The following is a 20,391-nucleotide window of genomic DNA, read 5'->3' as shown; positions in this document are numbered from 1 at the left end:
ATTCACTCTGTCACAAGCACACTTAGACTTATCGACACATTCAGAGCTGGCCTGGGACAAAAGTCCGGCCCTGGCATATATGACTTGGCCCGGTCATCCTTCAATCCCCTTAAAGTATATGTACTGTACTATTTCCTCAAACCACTCTGCGTACCATCCACCCCAAAACACGCACTGGTGCTCATGCACGTACCCCGTGAATGTGCATGCTTACTGGACTACGGCACCAAACAGTTCAAACATACTGTAGGTCGAGAAAGGTCTGGAGTAGTTGTCCATCTGAGAATAGGTAGACCTACTGAATAGAATATTTTCAAAAAATCTTAAGTGAATACATTAATATTTAAAGCTGGAGTGTGTAAGTTATTTCTGGCTTCATTTGGTCAAAAATCAATAATAACCTTTCAGCATATTGTAATTCATAGTGTTATGTCAGAACACTGGACTTCTGTGTCTCCACTTGGCTCTGTATTCAGGCTTTAAAAAATCAGTGCTGTGACGGCAGTGTTCAGCCAATCACAGTTCATTTTACAGAGCAAGCTGTTTTGGGCGTTCCTATTGGTTGCTCGACCAAAGTTGATGCGCGTTCACCTTCCATCGGTGGTGAAGATGCAACGGCGGACGTCCAGGCAGGAAAAGCCGCTATCCCGGCATTACCAACAAAAGCGTACACGGCTAAGCAAGCCAATAAAAGGAAGACCGATGTAGAGAAACAACAGTCTAAGAGGGAGAGTGACAATAGACGGAATAAATCGCGTGTAAACACAGACAAGCATATCCGAGGTGGAGAGAGCTTAGCGATAGCATCGGGCTGAAGTTGGATACTGAGCTTGCTGTTCTTCTCCTGGACAGGTGAGCCTCCAATGCAAGTTTAACATAGCTGATAATCTAAATGTGTGGTAGTAATTGGCTGTGTAGTTGAAATGACCGTGAATCTAATAAAGCAGGCGGTTTGTGGTCACAATTGATGAGTAATGTTGTGAGTTGATTAGCTTTATGCTAACCGTAGCCAAAGGCTCACGACAGCTACAAGCAAGTCAGAGCCAAAGTCAACGTCAAATGTATTGTCAGTACCGTTATATATACTCGACATACAGAGGACGTGTGCCGTGTAAATATAGATGTGACAGTTATTATTTATTTTCAGGTTGCGACGAAAAGAAAGAAGTGTCTGAATAAAGTGGTTGTCTCCGATAGTCTGTGCATGTGGGGGTAATTGTTTACTTTAGCGTTATATGTAGTTTTATTATTCTTAGCAATGTTGCTCTTGTCATTACATTATGCTTTATAAGTATCACGTCAGTATGACAAATATCGTAGCGTTATTAGTGCCATACATGTAGGCTATGTCATGCTGAGACGTTAGCAAGAAATAATTGTTGTCGGTCTCTATCGGTCTTCTAAACAATGCAAAAGTAATGTTTGTTTGTTCTTACGTTCAATTTGTTCACGAGAGAAAGGTAAAGTACTTTCTTACCTGTAATTCGGCCATGGCTAGTGTATGACAGAAAAGTTCCAACATGAATATTCCTAGCGCTACAGTCGCGCACGTCCACGAGAGTGGAAAGTGAAAGTGTGGAGCTACGGAGTCGAAACAGGGAGGGGAGGGGGGAGCGCAGTTGATTCCATCCCAGTCTCATGCGGTTTTCACATATTCTACAAACTCCAGCTTTAACATAAACACAAATAAGAAATGCTAAAAAATCTAAAATGTAGAATATAATGAAATTTAACATTAAGCTTTGTTTCTGCTGCAATAACTCAAAGTCTTCCCAATTTCTGCTTATAATATCTAATTACAGTTAATATAAAACATAATCACATAGAGAGATAAAGGGATTGTTTTTGTTGTAAAAACAAGTTGAACTGTACAGTAGACAAACACATAACACACAACCTCATCAGTGGGAGATGATTTTTTCTGGAATATTGTCTCAGTCTCTGCAGCCTCCCTGGCTCCTTTACTCTTCACTGATTCAGCCCAGACCATGACATCTTCCTGAGTCTGTAAGTTCAGATGCAGAGCACATGTCAGCAACCATCATTAAAAGTCTAGAATCAAGATAGCTGCCTGTTGGAAACCATTATGGATACCACCCTTTTACAGTATACTGTCACTATGAGGATAACTTTCATGACAGTTCAGTCCAAAATGAACTCTACTTTGAATATTTGGAAGAACTGTCTAGCTGTCTTCAGTGGTATTTAGGTTCTTTATTTGTATATCAAATTATAAGCAGTCAACATCTGCTGAAATAGGTCCCTTAATATGCATGTGTAATTAAGATTTATTTTCCATCCAGTACTTTCTCCAAAGTGAAGACAAGTAGAGTCCTTAACTCTCAGTACCTGCAGGTATCCTGATTAAGATGTTAAAGAATGAGAAAAAAAGGTCCCAGGATGCTGCTGCTCATCTCGCTAACATCACCAGTAGCCAGAGCCCAGCCTCCCCGGGTGCCTTGAGGTTGTCCACACCGCCATCAAGGGATGGGAGCACAGACACCTTCTCTGCAGACTCTGGAGGACAAGCTATACAATACATGAAAAGAGGTACTTAAAGAAGTTTTAGGCTTCACAAAGAAATGTCTTTTGAATTTTAAAGATTCCAAATGATTTTTAAAGCCCCAGATGTGTTCTGGATAAGGTGTAGTATTCTAAGCAATACAAAATGGGGTCCAAATTGAACTGTGAAATACTGTAATTTAGATACGTGGTGCAGCTATTTGCTCAAGACATTTCCAGACAGTGTATCTGACTTGAGTAAGGCAGAAATCACAGACGAGGTAATGTATTCAAGTTTTATGTTACGTTTATTCATGGACTTCCTTCCTTGCTCTCTGACATATCATCTGGTTACCCAGAAGTTGTAGCAACAATCCAAATGCTACTGCTACCTTATAAATAAAATTTGGATTTCTCTGGGTCTGTGCATTGTTGAAAACATTTAGAATAATTTAAGTAAGCACCACATTAAAGGGCTGATACAAAAAGGCCCTAAACCTATAGCCAGTGGTACCTAGCCATGTAGATAGTCTTGTTTTTATTTCCATTGGGTTTGAGATGTCAGACTTTGTCTCCACAATAAAACAATTGGGAGTATGTTTTTTTTTTTTTCAGTAGAAAGTAGTTCTAATGAATGCTGTCCACAGCAAGTTGGACACTCCTGAGTAACACAGACAATATCTCTGGGAAAAGATGGTTTAGATGTCTTTTTTCCTTTTCCACAAACAACATTGCACCATCTGTTATTGTTTTTGGGTCATGGCAAAATTCTCAGAAATGGATATCTCAACACCTTGGTACTTAAAACTAAATCAATCTGCAGGGTTAGATACTGTGTTTCATTTTATTTTGTTGTTCTTGTTTATAATTAGGTCATCGTTTATGTTTTCATTGTCTTCTTATAGCAAGAATGTTCCAGGTTTGAACCCTACCAGGTCCAACTATGACCTTTCTATTGGGAGTTAGCATGTCCTCTGTGTGTTTATATGGGTTTCCTTCCATCTTAAACGTGTTTTTTAGGGATAAGGTAATAAATCTCAGTAATGCAGTTGTTGAGTCCTTGGCACTGCATTGTGGCTGATCACTGCTACTAAATAGTAGTAATGGGTTAAAAGGATCCCATGGGGACTAATGAAGTATTGTATAAATTAAACATTTTCACAGATGTTGACTCCATTTACCGTGACATTCAGTCTTTCTGACCTGGAAGAAGCAATGACTTTGTGATGAATTGGGCACTGAGAGTACAGACAGGTGATCTGTCACGATTGGAATGTGGGCAGCTCTTTGAAAATCAGCACAATGATTTTCAGTGTACCTGTTGAGGTTGCCTGTGCGGCATGACAAATCCTTGATTTCTGGATGTTGATGCATAGCGAAAAATCTGACATCCCAGAGCTCCTTGCGTTGTCTTATAACAGTGCCACCAGCGAGATTACATGTATTTAGGAATTTCCTTGTAGAGGTCCCTCAAGTCGTCCAATGTAATTGTGTCAGCAAAGAAACATTAGAGAGTACAGTATAGTACAGTACATGTTAAACCTGTAATTTGTTGCTGATGAAACGCTGATGAGTTTAAAACCTATAATACTTATACTGGAAGATGAATCAGAGACCACTGGCCAAGAATGCTGCAATATAAACACAAGAGACACTGTTCAGACAGTCCATTTAGAGGCAGCGTGCCCCACAAATGAAAAGCAAATGCTAAATACCACTTTTTTTCTAGCATTTTATTCTAATACAAGAGTATATCTCATATAAGTAAACATACCAGAGGATGTTTATAATGTTTCCTTTGAGCGAATATATACATGGAAACCCACTATCAAGGCAGTTTGTCAAATACTGATGAAATTCAATCAATATGATTCATGTGCACAGCTTCTCCACTTTTTTGTGACACCCTGCGAGACTTTTAAATGGAAAATTCATGTCCATGCACACTTATGCCAAAGATTAAACTTCTTCAGTATTTCACAAAGATTTTTGTTACGTACACTACCACTCAAAAGTTTGGGGTCACCAAAAATGTTCATGTTTTCCATGAAAAACGCACTTTAAATTCCTCAAATGAGTTGCTAAATGAATAGAAAATCTAGTCAAGACATTGACAATGTCAGAAATAATGATTCTCACGTGAAATATAATTCTGTCCATCAAAACCGTACCTTCGTCATAGAATCCTCCATTTGCAGCAACTATAGCCTTGCAGACCTTTGGCATTCTAAATGTAAATTGAGTTGATCTAATCTGAATAAATTCAGTCATTGCTTCCTGAAGCACCTCCCACAAGTTAGATTGGCTAGAAGACCAGCATCCTTGAGTCGCCTTTTCACTATTGGTGTTACATTACCATGTAATGAAGCTGCCAGGACTTGTGAAGTGTCTCGAACTAAAGACGTACGAACTGATGTACTTGTCCTTTTGCTCAGTTGTGTACCGGGGCCTCCCACTTCTCTTCCTATTCTGGTTAGAGCCAGTTTGTGCTGTTCTTTGAAGGGAGTAGCATACACCGTTGTATTAGATCTTGGTTTCTTGGCAATTCCTTGTATGGAATAGCCTTCATTTCTCAGGACAAGAATAGACGTACTACTTTCAAAAGAAAGACCACTTTGAAACTATAATCGAATCCAAAGCTGATCACTAGCCTAAGGAAGGCACAACCGTTTTCCACTGTGCTAACATAATTGCACAAGGGTTTTCTAATAATCATTTTGACTATTAAGGAGACATAAGATGTGACAGATATAAATTCCTAAATTCCCAAATGTTTGAATGGCAGTGTATCTACTCTGGTTAAAAGAATCACGCCTCTTACTGATGTCCACAACCACTTTAATTCTCTCTCGAAAGTTACGGAACACCGTGAAAACTGCAACAAAACACATTTCACATAGCCTACATCACTTTCAGAGATTATTTTCTCATACAAAGGTACACAAGTTTCAATATTCAGAATAATTACTGTGTACGCCTGATTAGCCAGTAGTAGACAGTTCTCTCTTGTCTCTTTTCCTCTCTTCCTCAATTCTCACTCACAACTTCCGGCTCACGTCTCACGTTACTCAGACAGGAAGTGACCTCTCACAACAATTTTAACTTAAACATTTCAATAAGGTCTGACAGCAGAACCATGAATTAAACTGCATTTAAGTTTCATCATAAATTTGTAAACATAATAAAAAAAACGATCAGAAGTCAAATGTGGCGATATCACCCCAACTTCCGGTGTTGCCATGGTAACACATAGCCGCTATGGTGAGCGTCAGCTACAGGCCGTGTATTACCGAAATTACAATCTTTTCCTAAGCAACCAAAATGAATCCTATAGACTAAATTACGTGATTGTTTCAAAAACTGAAAATATATTTTTTCCAAAGTGCTTTAAATGCCTAAACCTTACTGGGTTGTGAACCCTGGATTGTGGTGTGACAGTCCCATTATCCTAATACCAGTCATGTTGACTATATTTTATGACAGCTTGACAATTTGCTCTGCTGTGATTCTAGGTTGGGTATTGAGTGTCACCGCAGTGTTTTCTCCTGTTATCTGGGTTATCTGCATATAGTTTGGCCATGGCACTTACCGTACCTTCAGAAGGTTCTGACCATAATGTCATTTAATAGAAGGTATAATGAAGACATAGAGATGGCGGAATAGGTACCAGAGCTCTCAGACTGCAGCTTCTCTTGTCAGTCGTAGATCAAATGCCAAGCCAATCAAGCTTTTTTGCCTTCCAGCCAGCGGCAGTATTTATTTCCCTTTTTCTGTTTAATTTTGGTCAAGTGGAGCCTTAAGTGCGAAGATAAACCTGAGCACTTACAACAAGCTTGGTTATAGCCATCAGGCACAGGGGTGTGAGCCAGCTACTCATCAAACTGAGGCTGTTCTCCCGTCTGTGCTAACCACAGCTCCCTCATCCTCTTCGACATTTTTGGTAATGGTGCCCAGTGCAGTAATTACGCCAGCAAAGGGGTAATTGCAAACAGGGTCTCTGAAAAAAGAGCCTATTAAAACACAAACACATGTTTGAACTCTGTCCAGTCAGAATTAGTAAGTGAATCAGTCATTCAACAAATGGACAATGAGGAGCACAGTGATGGATGGCTATAAAGCTGTGGTGTATAAAGCCACTGATAAATGATGTGCTATATGGATTAGTCTTTCAGAGTGGTATGCGATCTAATGTAGAGCAAGCATGATCATCTGGGTCATCTTGTCCTATCATCATGTTTTCACCTGGCCCTGCAAGTCCTCTGTTTTTCTCTCCCCGATTTTATGGGATGTGATGACCTCAATGGATTCCTCTTCAATTTGGTTGACCTCTGGCTATGTGGCATCTACTGCGTTAAAACTACAGTACACACCACACACTTAGACATAGACTTAGGCAATATTGCAGTGTAGATATGATCTTGAAAGAAAAGGCTTTATGTTTACTGTACATATTGTACATGTTTTTACAATGAGAATTTGTTGCCCCTTATGACCAGAAACATGAGTTTATAGATGATGTGCAGTTTTTGAGTTGGTCTGAATGTGTTTCACAAAGTCTAAGAGTCATACTTAATTGGAACAGTGAACTATAACTGTACATGTAAATAATCCCACTGTTGCATCATCAAATGAAAGAGATCACAGGTAATTTCTGTCAGAATCACAAACGCAAGTCATTATGAAGAATATTTCTGGCTCTGACCATAATACTTAATTTCCTGAATAAACATTGTGCAAAGTTACTTATGGCAAGGACACCAAAAAGTCAGCATTACTGCCTTCAAATGATATTAAATGAGGTTTATTTCAGAAGCAACATGTGAACTGTGTTTACATTACTGAAGCATCCAGTCCATTTAGTCCACACCGATCTCCCTTGGGCCACTTTTTTCCTAAGAACCAGCTGTCTTGACAGCAGCACCTCCTGAGGAGCAGGAAGGACAGTGGCCATCCAAACTGTCCAACTCATGAGGCTAAACTTACTGGACATAATGGGGTACATGAGGAGTATACAGAAGAAAACTTGTTTATTAAGTCATTGTTACTTGCCTGTCAGTACTGAAGGTCAGTACACTTGAAGTTTGGGTCAGTCTCACAGAAAACGGATTAATGTAGAAGGTGCTAGTTTGCAATGATCACAAGTCAGGCCCAAATCATATTTTATGTGTGATAACTGAGACTTGGTCCAACTTTGTCACAAGGAAATGTGAGTAGGGTTGGGGCACTGAAATATTTGACCCTTTTTGGACAGAGTAAAATGTTAAATGATGTAGAGCCCAACTGATATATCGGATGTCTGATATTTTCGGCCAATACTGGCCTAACACAGATACAGTTGCAAGAAAAAGTATGTGAACCCTTTGGAATTACCTGGATTTCTGCATAAATTGGTCATAAAATGTGTTCTGATCTTCATCTAAGTCGCAACAATAGACAAACACAGTCTGCTTAAACTAATACCACACAAACAATTATATGTTTTCATGTTTTTATTGAACACAACATGTAAACATTCACGATGCAGGGTGGAAAAAGCATGTGAACCCCTAGGCTAATGACTTCTCCAAGAGCTAATTGGAGTCAGGAGTCAGCCAACCTGGAGTACAATCAATGAGACGAGATTGGAGGTGTTGGTTAAATCTGCTCTGCCCTATAAAAACACACACCAGTTTTGAGTTTGCTATTCTCAAGAAGCATTGCCTGATGTGAACTATGCCTGGCACAAAAGAGTTCTCAGAAGACCTACAATTAAGGATTGTTGACTTACATAAAGTTGGAAAGGGTTGCAAAAGTATCTCTAAAATCCTTGATGTTCATCAGTCCACGGTAAGACAAATTATCTATAAATGGAGAAAGTTCAGCACTGTTGCTACTCTCCCTAGAAGTGGCCGTCCTGTAAAGATGACCGCAAGAGCACAGCGCAGAATGCTCAGTGAGGTGAAGAAGAATCCTAGAGTGTCAGCTAAAGACTTGCACAAAACTCTGGCACATGCTAACATCTCTGTTGAGATGTAAAACACTAAACAAGAATGGAGTTCATGGGAGGACACCACGGAGGAAGCCACTGCTGTCCAAAAAAACATTGCTCCACATTTGAAGTTTTTAGAAGAGCACCTGGATGTTCCACAGCACTACTGGCAAAACATCCTGTGGACAGATGAAACCAAAGTTGAGTTGTTTGGATGGAACACACAACACTATGTGTGGAGAAAAAAGGCACAGCACACCAACATCAAAACCTCATCCCAGCTGTGAAGTATGGTGGAGGGGGCATCAAGGTTTGGGGCTGCTTTGCTGCCACAGGGCCTGGACAGATTGCTATCATCGATGGAAAAATGAATTCCCAAGTTTATCAAGACATTTTGCAGGGAAACTTAAGGCCATCTGTCCACCAATTGAAGCTCAACAGAAGATGGGTGATGCAACAGGACAACGACCCAAAGCACAGAAGTAAATCAACAACAGAATGGCTTCAACAGAAGAAAATACGCCTTCTGGAGTGGCCCAGTCAGAGTCCTGACCTCAACCCAATTGTGATGCTGTGGCAGGACCTCAGGAGAGCGATTCACACCAGACATCCCAAGAATATGGCTGAACTGAAACAATTTTGTAAAGAGGAATGGTCCTAAATTCCTCCTGACCATTGTGCAGGTCTGATCTGCACATACAGGAAATGTTTGGTTGAGGTTATTGCTGCCAAAGGAGGGTCAACCAGTTATTACTTTTTTCACCCTGCACTGTGAATGTTTACATGTTGTGTTCAATAAAAACATGAAAACATATAATTGTTTGTGTGGTATTAGTTTAAGCAGACTGTGTTTGTCTATTGTTGTGACTTAGATGAAGATCAGAACACATTTTATGACCAATTTATGCAGAAATTCAGGTAATTCCAAAGGGTTCACATACTTTTTCTTCCAACTGTATATTGTTACTGCTGCATATAAAAACTTTTTGGTTTTGAAGATTACAGTGCAGAAAACAATGCTTGGGGTAATTTATAATTATTAAATTTCGAGTGAGGTTTACTGTTATGGTACACTAATGTCATTATAGACAATAAAGTTTATTGCTAAACTTTCATTACTGTCAACTGATATATTTTTGTCACAAGTGTTTGATAACCACATTTGAGGGATCGCAGCATAAAATGTGTGTATATTGGCCAATTTATCAATATCGGAATTTTTTACTCCTTTAATTGGTACCGGCCTCAGCCCCACAACCTGCATATTGGTCGGGTTCTAATATGAGGTAGTATATGAGTAGGAGTATCTAATGATCCTAATTAAGTAAAATATTCCTTGTTTAGTGGAATTGATATCAAAGAATGTATCAAGCCAGGATATTATGGCCATTTAGAAAACAGCTCATAATTTAAGAATGCAACAGTATCAAGCTGAAATTGATTGTGATTTATAAATAACATTCAGTCAAAAGAATCTATGTGACCGTTTGAAGGTTTGTAGATGGACCCAAAAGCGGACAATCAGACAGGTGAAGGTTATAAGGTGATTTATTCAACAATCAGCAACAATAAGTGCAGTTCAGGGGTAGCTCGTTGAAGCAAGTGAAGAGGGCTCCATGAGGTCACGAAGCTCCAGAGCGTGCAGAGAAGCGTAGTGGCTGGCTGGTTTCTGGGGGCGTCTTAGCTCGGGGAGCCTCAAGTGGAGTGTGGCAGGTGGCAAAGGTGCGCAGGCGAGAGGCTGGTTGGTGGAGAGGCTGAAAAGTGTGGAGAAGCCAACACTGGTGGAGGACAAGGAGAAGAACAGGATTAGCTCAAGTAAAACGACAAAGTAGCACTAAGAAATAACACTTAGATTTTGTCTTGAAAGTAACTACCATGGTGTGGTGTCTGAAACAATCTGTCAACGAATGCAGAGTTGACCAAGGTATTTAACCAAGGAGTGATGAGGCATATTTCAACCAAATGAACCCATATTTCATTTCTGCCAATAGATACCCTCAAATCCTACACACTTGACCTTTTAGACCTACTTCACTGTAATGCTTGAAAGGGTGGCAATATACCAGTTTTACACATGTTGACCTACTCAAGTGACTGTATCATGGTGAATTTCATGTGGTTGCTTTAATTGTTTAGGTGTATCTCTTCTTTTTTACTGCAGACAAAGACTTTAAAGCATACACTTGGTAGTCATGACCAGACTGGATTTTGTTGGTCATTCAAGGTAACAGTTCTGAAGAAAAATGCAAGACAGTCAGCCTCATTGAATTCAAGATTGGAGTGGAATGATGAACTGAGATGGTATTAGCTGATTTAATCACAATAAACAGACTATATAATGGTGAAATTACACAATTACATGATGAAACTTTTGCCAACAGTATTGGTACCGTATATTGTTGTCCGTTCTTTTTTTTTTAAAACTCTTTATTTGTAATTTTCCAAATATCATATAAAACAGTCATATTCTCTGTTTTACAAATAACCATAGAAAAACAATCCCAACAAAAAAGCAAAGACAAACCAAACCCAAAAAAAGACTGACAAACTCGTCACGGACAACGGACAACGGACAAACCCAAAAAACAGACAAACAAACAAAACAAAAACAAAACAAACAAACACACAAAAAAAAACAAGTGCACCTAGCATTCTTTATCGCAGGATTGTCCAAGGGCAGGTGTAAATGTTCAGAATTCCAGTTCCACACCAGGTAAATTTTTCACATAAGTTATTAGAGAGTTCCAGGTTTTGTAGAATCTGTTGATGGAACCGTTGAGGGTACATCTGATCTTTTCCAGCTTAACGTTCTGCATAACGTCCCTGATCCAGTGATGGTGTGATGGAGGAGTAACAGCCTGCCATTTAAATAAAATCAAGCGTCTAGCTAATAAGGAGGAAAATGAAATGTAAATGAACAGGGGGAACAGATCCTGTTGGATCAGAAAACAAACTAAAAACAGCAACCAAGGGAGAAGGTGAGATGTTATAGGCATAAGCATTAGAGATGACTTCAAAAAAGGATGACCAGAAAGGAACAAGTTTCGGACAAGACCAAAACATATGATAGGAGGTAGCTGGGGTCTGTTTGCATCTGTCGCATAGTGGGTCTACGTTCGGAAATATTTTTGCTAATTTAGCTTTTGAGAAGTGTAACCTATGTACAGTAACACTTTAAACTGTATTAAAGCATGTCTGGAACATATGGAAGAAGAGTGGACTCTAGTAAGGGCCATATCCCATTCCTCATCGGACAGCTGGGCCCCTACGTCATTTTCCCACTGTTCTCGAATATGTGAAATAGAGAGGTTACAGCTATCCATGATATGGGAATAAATAAATGATATTCTACTCTTATTCAGCGTATTGACCCTTAATAGGTAATCCAAACAGGAAGGAGAGGGAAGCGTAGGAAAATAAGCAAACTTTTTGCGAGTAAAATCTCTAATTTGCAAGTATCGCAAAAAATGATTAGTGGTCAGACCAAATTTTTTGAATAGTTGTTCAAAGCTAGCAAAAGTATCATTGACATAAAGGTCCTCAATACTATGAATGCCCTTGTCATACCAAATTTTGAAGCCATTGTCCAATAAAGATGGTTGAAGAAGATGATTATGTATTATCGATGAGTGAAGAGAAATACTATATCCAGACATCTTTTGAACTGATTTACAATGCGTAGTGATTGAGTTACAATTATATTATCCTTAATATTATTCACTAGCGATGGTAGGGGTGCACAAAGTAAGGCAGGGAGTGAGTGTGGGCTGCTTGTAACCTTTTCAATCTGAAGCCATGCAGGGATCCTATCATTCCAATCTTTTAACCACAGAGAAATGGCATTAAAATTTGCGGCCCAATAATATGTGCGCAAATTGGGAAGTGAAAGCCCACCTACACCCTTTGGTCTTTCCATAAATTCTTTTCTTATGCGAGCTGATTTATTATTCCATATAAAGGTTGAAATCATTTGATTTAATGCCTTGAAAAAAGATTGCGGTATGAAAACGGGCAATGCCTGAAACAAATATAGAAACTATTGTTGTCCATTCTGTTACAAAAAGTTGCTACCCCTTCACATATTCCCAGATCCTGCAGTCCCTTATTAGCAGTTACATGTTCACTCTGGAATGTTAGTCCACTTTTCACACACTTCATGAGAAATGTCTCTCTTTCTGCTCTGTTTGCAAGCAACGCTCTGTACATAACACACTTCCAACCCCATCAGCTGTTAACCAGCAGGGAACACTTGAGGTTATCTAGAAAGGCACTGCTCTTTGAGAAGGGAAAGCCTATAAGAACACATCGAGCAGTTCCAGTCAAGCCAGGAGGAAAGTACTAGAAAGAAATAATTGACACAGCTATTTTATACAGTGTATATGTTATATATCATATGAGTCACATCTGGAGTGCCTGTTTTCCATGATCCACTTGGAAACTCATAACAAAACTATATGTGCATTAGATCATTGTCCTAATTCAAAACAAATGCACTGCACTTATCCTTTCCTCATGTTTGATGGGTCACTGAATGTTTATGTATGTTTTAATTAAGGTTTAATCTGAGGGCTCTGGTGCTGTAGCCAACAGCCTCTATGGTTACAAGGAGGGTAATTGTTGTCCCCTGAATATCAACTGTAAATGTATGATGATGACCTTTCCATGGAAACTGTTTATGCTGATTGAATAGCGCATAATCAACTCTACTCTTTCCATAATACATAGTTATGTACTGGTCTCTTAGCTTTGCCAGCACAAAATAAAACGTGAACATTTGAGAACTTTTTCTTTCTATTTTGGGCAACCACTGTCTCTGCAGAGGCAGTCTGCACACACACTCGTTCTTCATAGAATTGGATTTCTACTATACGCTCTGTAAATTGCAAACTGGACTACTTGTGCAGCCTAGAAGCCCAATTACAATCTTGCCATTGTACATTTCAGCAAACCAAATATTATATCAACATTTCTACAATACGTGTCATATCATGTTTGGATTATGTAGTGGGTAGTGGGTAGAGTGCGGTAGTGGTGTGACTACTATGCAAGATAGCTGCCAGGCCAGAGACCACTGTTCAAGGCAGTGTTTTAACATTTGTAAGCATGAAACCATTGGATATTTTTAATAAGATTAAAGCTTCAATGTATCTGTGGTTGGAGAAACTTAACATAACATTACCAAATGTTTATTCTGGCAATTGGGTTGAATTGTGAGATGCTTAATTTATTGTCCTTTTTCACAGGTACATATGTACAGTGTATTCTTTTTGTGCTCTTAACATAGTTTTTGAAGTGTAAAAAGGTGGGTAAAAGATGAACAAGGTGTTCCTGTTGTATTTCAGTCTGAATTACAGTACTTGCATAACTTGCATGATGACCTGCAGATAACCTTGCAGGATCAAAACAGACTTGAAAATTACAGGGAGAATTAGATGTTAATGTTAATTCTGGTTGCATGTAATGAAGCACTGAGAATTCTACTGGGTTCTCCAGATGTTTCTGTGATCTTCACAGAAGACTAAGACAATAGGGACTCCTCAGTAAGTCAAATACTACTGTCCCATACAGGAGGCTGTGTTAAGAACACACATTATAGCAGAAATACTGTTCTGTGTCAAGCAGACAAGTTCTAAACTTTCCAGCAAACAGTTAACATTGTGTGTGACAGTCTGACAGTTCCTCTTAGAAATTGATGGAAAAGTATGGTCATACTTCACTTTGCTGGTATTTCATTTCTTAAATTTGTTGAAACAGCAACAATTGTCACAGCACATTCCTCCACTTTAGAACTCTGTGGTTTGTCAACACTTGAAGCATAGAAAGGAAGAATTAGGAAAGTTGGCCTAAGGTGCATGTGATCTCATTACCCCACAGATGATGTTAGTACAACATAATGTGATGTCATATCACTCTGAGATATTCCTGGAATGTTGAGAAGAGTCGAATGGAGTGCATTCCCTCAAGAAACCTCTCACTGATTTGTTGAGGTTGGCTCTTGCAACATATGTCCATGAGATGCGTGCTGGTTTCAATCAAGACTTTCCAAAAATAAAATAACAAAATTCCTAACTGTCCTACAATTAATCTCACATGAGTTACTGTCCTGTGTATGTATTTGGTTAGAACAGCTTGGTCACAAAAGTCTACCCATTTTAACAAGGCTGGAATTTATTGGAAATCATTGTGAAGCGTTGGGGTTTTCCAGGGACATCTTGCACAGCATTGGTGGTTACTATTCTATAATAAGATTATGTCATCACAATCCGGTGCAGTCTTGCATAAAGGAAAAAAAAACATGTTGGTTTGCTGGAGACACAGAACTTATTTTACCGTAAATTTGATTTGTCAAGTTGAGACAGAGACTTGACAGATTGGCAGATGTATCTGCGGTTGCTAAAATGCACAACCAAACACTCACAAGGCAAACATGCTTTTGAGTATGACAAAAGTGAGAACAACAACAGACTGATTGTGCTACATGCAACAGTTCTGAATAATTACCTGCCAAGATATTAGACATAGAATAAAAATGCATGACCACCCTCCATTTACAGTAGGTAAGCCATTTGTAAGGCACTGACTCACTGAAATAGGGCACTTGAAGGAAACACAACATTATTATTAAATTTCCCATGAAGTCAAAATCAATATTTTAAGTATTTTCTTATCACTGTTGTCTCACTCTATATTTCACCTATACACCAGTATTAGGCCCAACAAAGGGAAAAAAAGTCATTTTGTAGTTATTTTAAATGGTATTTTAGAGTTTGTTACTAACATGAATACAGTAAAAAAGTTGATGATTCAGTGAATGTTATGAATTTTAGATCCAATAAAATCTAAATTTTTAAGACGCTGCCATATTATCATATTCAATTAAATCAGATGATCACTGGTGATCACGTGTCAATCAAAATACTACAATGTATAGTGAAATTTGATTTCTGCATTTAACCAGCAGATCTATATTTCTTTAGAAAAAATGCAGGATGTTGTGTTCAAGTTATGTTGTTTTCTTATATGTGGCAAGTTGCCAAAGTCAGGCAGGGGGCATCAGCTATGACATGTTATGAATTGCTGTTTATATTTGTGTTTATGTTTTCTTTGAACAATGAATGAGAGGCTAATTATCCTTCAGTTTTGTAATTAGTAATAGGTGGGAGGTCAACTATACCAGTGGGGCTCTGGCTGGCATCTGGCTGCCAGATTGGAGCCGAGTACTTGTGAATGTGGGAACATGCACAGCTCTTGTCTCACTGTTCAAATCTGCACAGCAGGATCAAATACAACTACAAATACAATAGGATGGTAATTTGTATGGTACATTTGATTTAAGAAGTGTTTTCAGCGTGGATCTGATAATATAAACAGTAGCTTCTGATTATTAAAGCATACACCGTAACACTGGATCTTTTTCTCTCTCAGGTCCACAGTTGTCTATAGGGAAGCAAGAGGCCTTTGAGACCTTTATGAGGGACCACGAGGACCATCTGACCATTAAAGACAACAAGAAGCTACTTAAACAGAGGTTAGTGATGTAGGGCAAATTGTTAGACAGTTTTGATAAATTCACATCCTGATATTGCTCAAAAGTCTTCCTCTGCAATATAAGCAGTACAAGCTGTGTCATATGTGGTATTCATTTTAAGCTGATGCCCATACCGGTATTAGGGCGTGAAAAAAATTCCATTATTTATTTATCGGTCGATACTCTTATAGACAGAATATATACGTATACAAACATTTTTGGCATTGATCACTCAAATATGGTTATCAAACACTTGTGTAAAATGTATGTAATGGAGGCAGGATATTTTATAGTTTAACTATAAACTTAACACTAAAACAGTAAGCTTCACTGGGAATGTAATAATTATGCTGATACCGATATATATGTGATAGATATTGGCCAATATTATTGGCCAACCCATGTATTGGTTGGGCTGTAGTATTTTTAAAATTCCTTACAGACAAAACAACAAACATATGCTACACATGCTCATACTGTGCCTGCAACAACACAACTTCCATATTTGTTGGCCACTAACACCATTGTACCTCATAAAAACTACTATCAAATGCATTTTTGTACTGAATTTTTTTTCTGTCCAGATGCCTGACAGATACCACAAAGTCAAATAAAACATATCTCGCCATTTCTGTGGGCAATTTTTAAAAAATGCTCCAATTTAGTCACACTAATTAGAACTTACAGTAGGCCATGTTTCATTTTCACTAAGACTTTTAGCACCTGCAGAGGCTGCTAGGTTTAAAAATGTTTTGAATCACAAAAACTTGCTTTTGACTAAAATATTTATCTAGCAAGCAGTTGTTTAAGTTTTTCAGTTTCATGCCAACAAAATATGGTATGTAATAGATGTCTTGTAGAACACTTAATTTTGAAATCTTGCAAAATCGTTCACCTTTACCTTTATGTTTACCTCATTCAGTTTATCAAATATCTTTCTTGTTGCTGCATTGCCTGTGAACACCTGCATTCTTTTGAACAGGGCAACTGAGGCCAGAAGGCTTGGGGAACAACTAAATGAAGCCAGAAAGAGAATCAGTAAGTTGTCTCAACATGTGAGTTGCCCTCCAGAAATCTGTGAAAACGATCTGTTCCACCTTCAATTTTCATCATCCTCATTATCCTAATGGCAAAACAAAGCTGTGGTGCAAGCCCCAAAGAACACTGATATTTCCCATTAATGTTCACTGGGTCCCAAAAGACACCAGCCTACCTGCCTGGAAATCATTTATGAACACATCACTGTCAGGGATCTGCCTCCCTGGAGTGCAGAAATGTCGTTCAGCACATTCCTAAACATTTCCAGGACCAAGAGGCGTTCTGATTTCCTCCCACCTAGTCTTCCAACCTGTGCTTTTTACTGTCCTGGTCCAGGCTGTTTTATGATGACTCTGTAAGCACACCCATGTGTTCTTCTGGGCAATGTCCCAGACAAGTAGCCTGACTATGCCAAAATGAGGCCTGGTATAAACCATAGCCTCAGTCAACACTGTGTGATGAAGTTTACCTCCAAGAAATCCACTGGGCTTCTGTCCAGAGTTTCTCTGTACATACTACATACATGTGTGTGTCAGGGCTTTGACACTGTAGATAGTACAGCATTGATAGAAAGAGTAGTGAAGTAGAAGCGGAAGTGTCAGGTAACAAAGTACAAATACTTTGTTACCTTACTTAAGCAGAAATTTTGGGTATACTTTACTGGAGTAATTATTTTTCAGCCGACTTTTTACTTCTACTCCTTACATTTTCACGCAATTATCTGTACTTTCTACTCCTTACATTTTAAAAATAGCCTTGTTACTCGTGAAATTTCGCTGCGCCTCTGATGCGCCTCCGGAGAGGCACAGTATTGGCGAACCGAACCAGTGTGAACGGATAAGCCGGCGTCGGGAGCGAGGGCGTGTCGATCTGGTGTTCACTGTCTGATAACTGTACAGATCACTCAACAAAATATAGAGAAATGTCAATGTCACCAAACAACAGTAATGTAGTAACTAGTCATCACGTCACACTCCAGCAGGGACATAGCAGACTTTATGTATGTAGCCTAGTACGAAGATGTCCGTGGCAGAGACTCAAGAGAACTCGAGCAAAACGTCACAGATGTTAATGCTCAGTAGTACACATATATGGTTCTTTAATGTATTTCCATTGTACTAAAATGCGTTCATGTACAATGGGCATATATGAGGCTGAAACAGGTAGCATTTTAATATAACATTATAGTCAATATGGCCTTTAGAAAAATATTTTTTTCGGAAGGTGGGGCCCTTGTGGCACGGCCTAAGCTTTTGTCCTTAATGGCATTTTTTTCCCTTACATTACTTTTACTTTTATACTTAAAGTAGTTTCGAAACCAGTACTTTTACACTTTCTAGTATCTATACTTCTACCTGAGGAATGAATGTGAATACTTTTGACACCTCTGATTAGAAGTACTGTTATTTTAATGAAATTTTACTCAAGTAAAAATAAATGACTAGGTCAGTTGAAATGTAAATGTTCCTACATACAGGATGTTTATACATTTTCACATTTGTAAGGGGTACATGGGGTAAAGAAAAAGTGTTACATGATGATAATATTGTTTGATAGGACTTACAGTAACACAAGTGAACCGAGCACAGAGAGCACAACAATATTACAGTGGCTGCAGCCTAGTCTTTGCACACACAACACAGTTGTTATTGACGTTCTCCTCTGGGGATAGAGTTACCGTCAATGAGTTTGTTGTTGTACTGACCTGTTTGAACAGCATTCTGTGAGCATGTGCAGTGCGAACTCCTCCAAAATCTATACTAGCTAAAATTTCTTTGCTCATTCTTTCCGAGTGCATAGTATGTATAGTGTTCCTCAAATAGATTTTGAGCATTTGGAGTTAATTAAGCTCTTTGCAGTGACAACGGGGATGAACAAAAACAAAAAAATGGTCATTCCACCTTATTAAGACCTCATTCAGACCAAATCACCACCATTCCTCCCATCAATTTTGAGTGTGGGTACTGCATGTAGCAGTAGCGCCGAGATCGAAAAGTGGCCAAAGGTATGTCGATTGCTGCTCAGCGGCTTATGCCGATGCCTAGAGCCTTATGCCGTTCCTCGGAGAGGTGGCCAAAGTTACAGTACAGACCAAAAGTTTGGACACACCTTCTCATTCAATGAGTTTCCTTTCTTTTCATGACTATTGACATTGTAGATTCACACTGAAGGCATCAAAACTATGAATTAACACATGTGGAAATATGTACTTAACAAAAAAGTGTAAAACAACTGAAAATACGCCTTATATTCTAGTTTCTTCAAAGTAGCCACCTTTTGCTCTGATGACTGCTTTGCACACACTCTGCATTCTCTTGATGAGCTTCAAGAGGTAGTCACCTGAAATGGTTTTCACTTCACAGGTGTGCCCTGTCAGGTTTAATAAGTGGGATTTCTTGCCTTATAAATGGGGTTGGGACCATCAGTTGTGTTGTGCAGAAGTCAGGTGGATACACAGCTGATAGTCCTACTGAATAGACTGTTAGAATTTGTATTATGGCAAGAAAAAAGCAGCTAAGTAAAGAAAAACGAGTGGCCATCATTACTTTAAGAAATGAAGGTCAGTCAGTCCGAAAAATTGGGAAAACTTTGAAAGTGTCCCCAAGTGCAGTCGCAAAAACCATCAAGCGCTACAAAGAAACTGGCTCACATGAGGACCGCCCCAGGAAAGGAAGACCAAGAGTCACCTCTGCTGCGGAGGATAAGTTCATCCGAGTCACCAGCATCAGAAATCGCAGGTTAACAGCAGCTCAGATTAGAGACCAGGTCAATGCCACACAGAGTTCTAGCAGCAGACACATCTCTAGAACAACTGTTAAGAGGAGACTGTGTGAATCAGGCCTTCATGGTAGAATAGCTGCTAGGAAACCACTGCTAAGGACAGGCAACAAGCAGAAGAGACTTGTTTGGGCTAAAGAACACAAGGAATGGACATTAGACCAGTGGAAATCTGGGCTTTGGTCTGATGAGTCCAAATTTGAGATCTTTGGTTCCAACCACCGTGTCTTTGTGCAACGCAGAAAAGGTGAACAGATGGACTCTACATGCCTGGTTCCCACCGTGAAGCATGGAGGAGGAGGTGTGATGGTGTGGGGGTGCTTTGCTGGTGACACTGTTGGGGATTTATTCAAAATTGAAGGCATACTGAACCAGCATGGCTACCACAGCATCTTGCAGCGGCATGCTATTCCATCCGGTTTGCGTTTAGTTGGACCATCATTTATTTTTCAACAGGACGATGACCCCAAACACACCTCCAGGCTGTGTAAGGGCTATCTGACCAAGAAGGAGAGTGATGGGGTGCTGCGCCAGATGACCTGGCCTCCACAGTCACCGGACCTGAACCCAATCGAGA

The 20,391-nt window shown here is 39.2% G+C and overlaps 1 protein-coding gene across 1 annotated transcript in view; it reads left to right on the top strand.

Moving 5' to 3' along the window:
* kif6 (kinesin family member 6) overlaps nt 1–20,391 on the top strand; it is an 87,004-nt gene that overhangs the window by 43,793 nt on the left and 22,820 nt on the right. The window contains exons 13-15 of the mRNA XM_084381667.1: nt 2,356–2,550; nt 15,896–15,998; nt 16,981–17,036. Of these exons, the coding sequence (XP_084237793.1) occupies nt 2,356–2,550; nt 15,896–15,998; nt 16,981–17,036 (354 nt within the window). The remainder of the gene's footprint in view (nt 1–2,355; nt 2,551–15,895; nt 15,999–16,980; nt 17,037–20,391) is intronic.

This window comes from Pagrus pagrus, assembly GCF_965226575.1.
Source record: "Pagrus pagrus genome assembly, chromosome: 18".
Taxonomy (NCBI): domain Eukaryota; kingdom Metazoa; phylum Chordata; class Actinopteri; order Spariformes; family Sparidae; genus Pagrus; species Pagrus pagrus.
The sequence above is the reverse complement of the archived record's forward strand: the minus strand, read 5'-3'. Positions and strand labels throughout refer to the sequence as shown.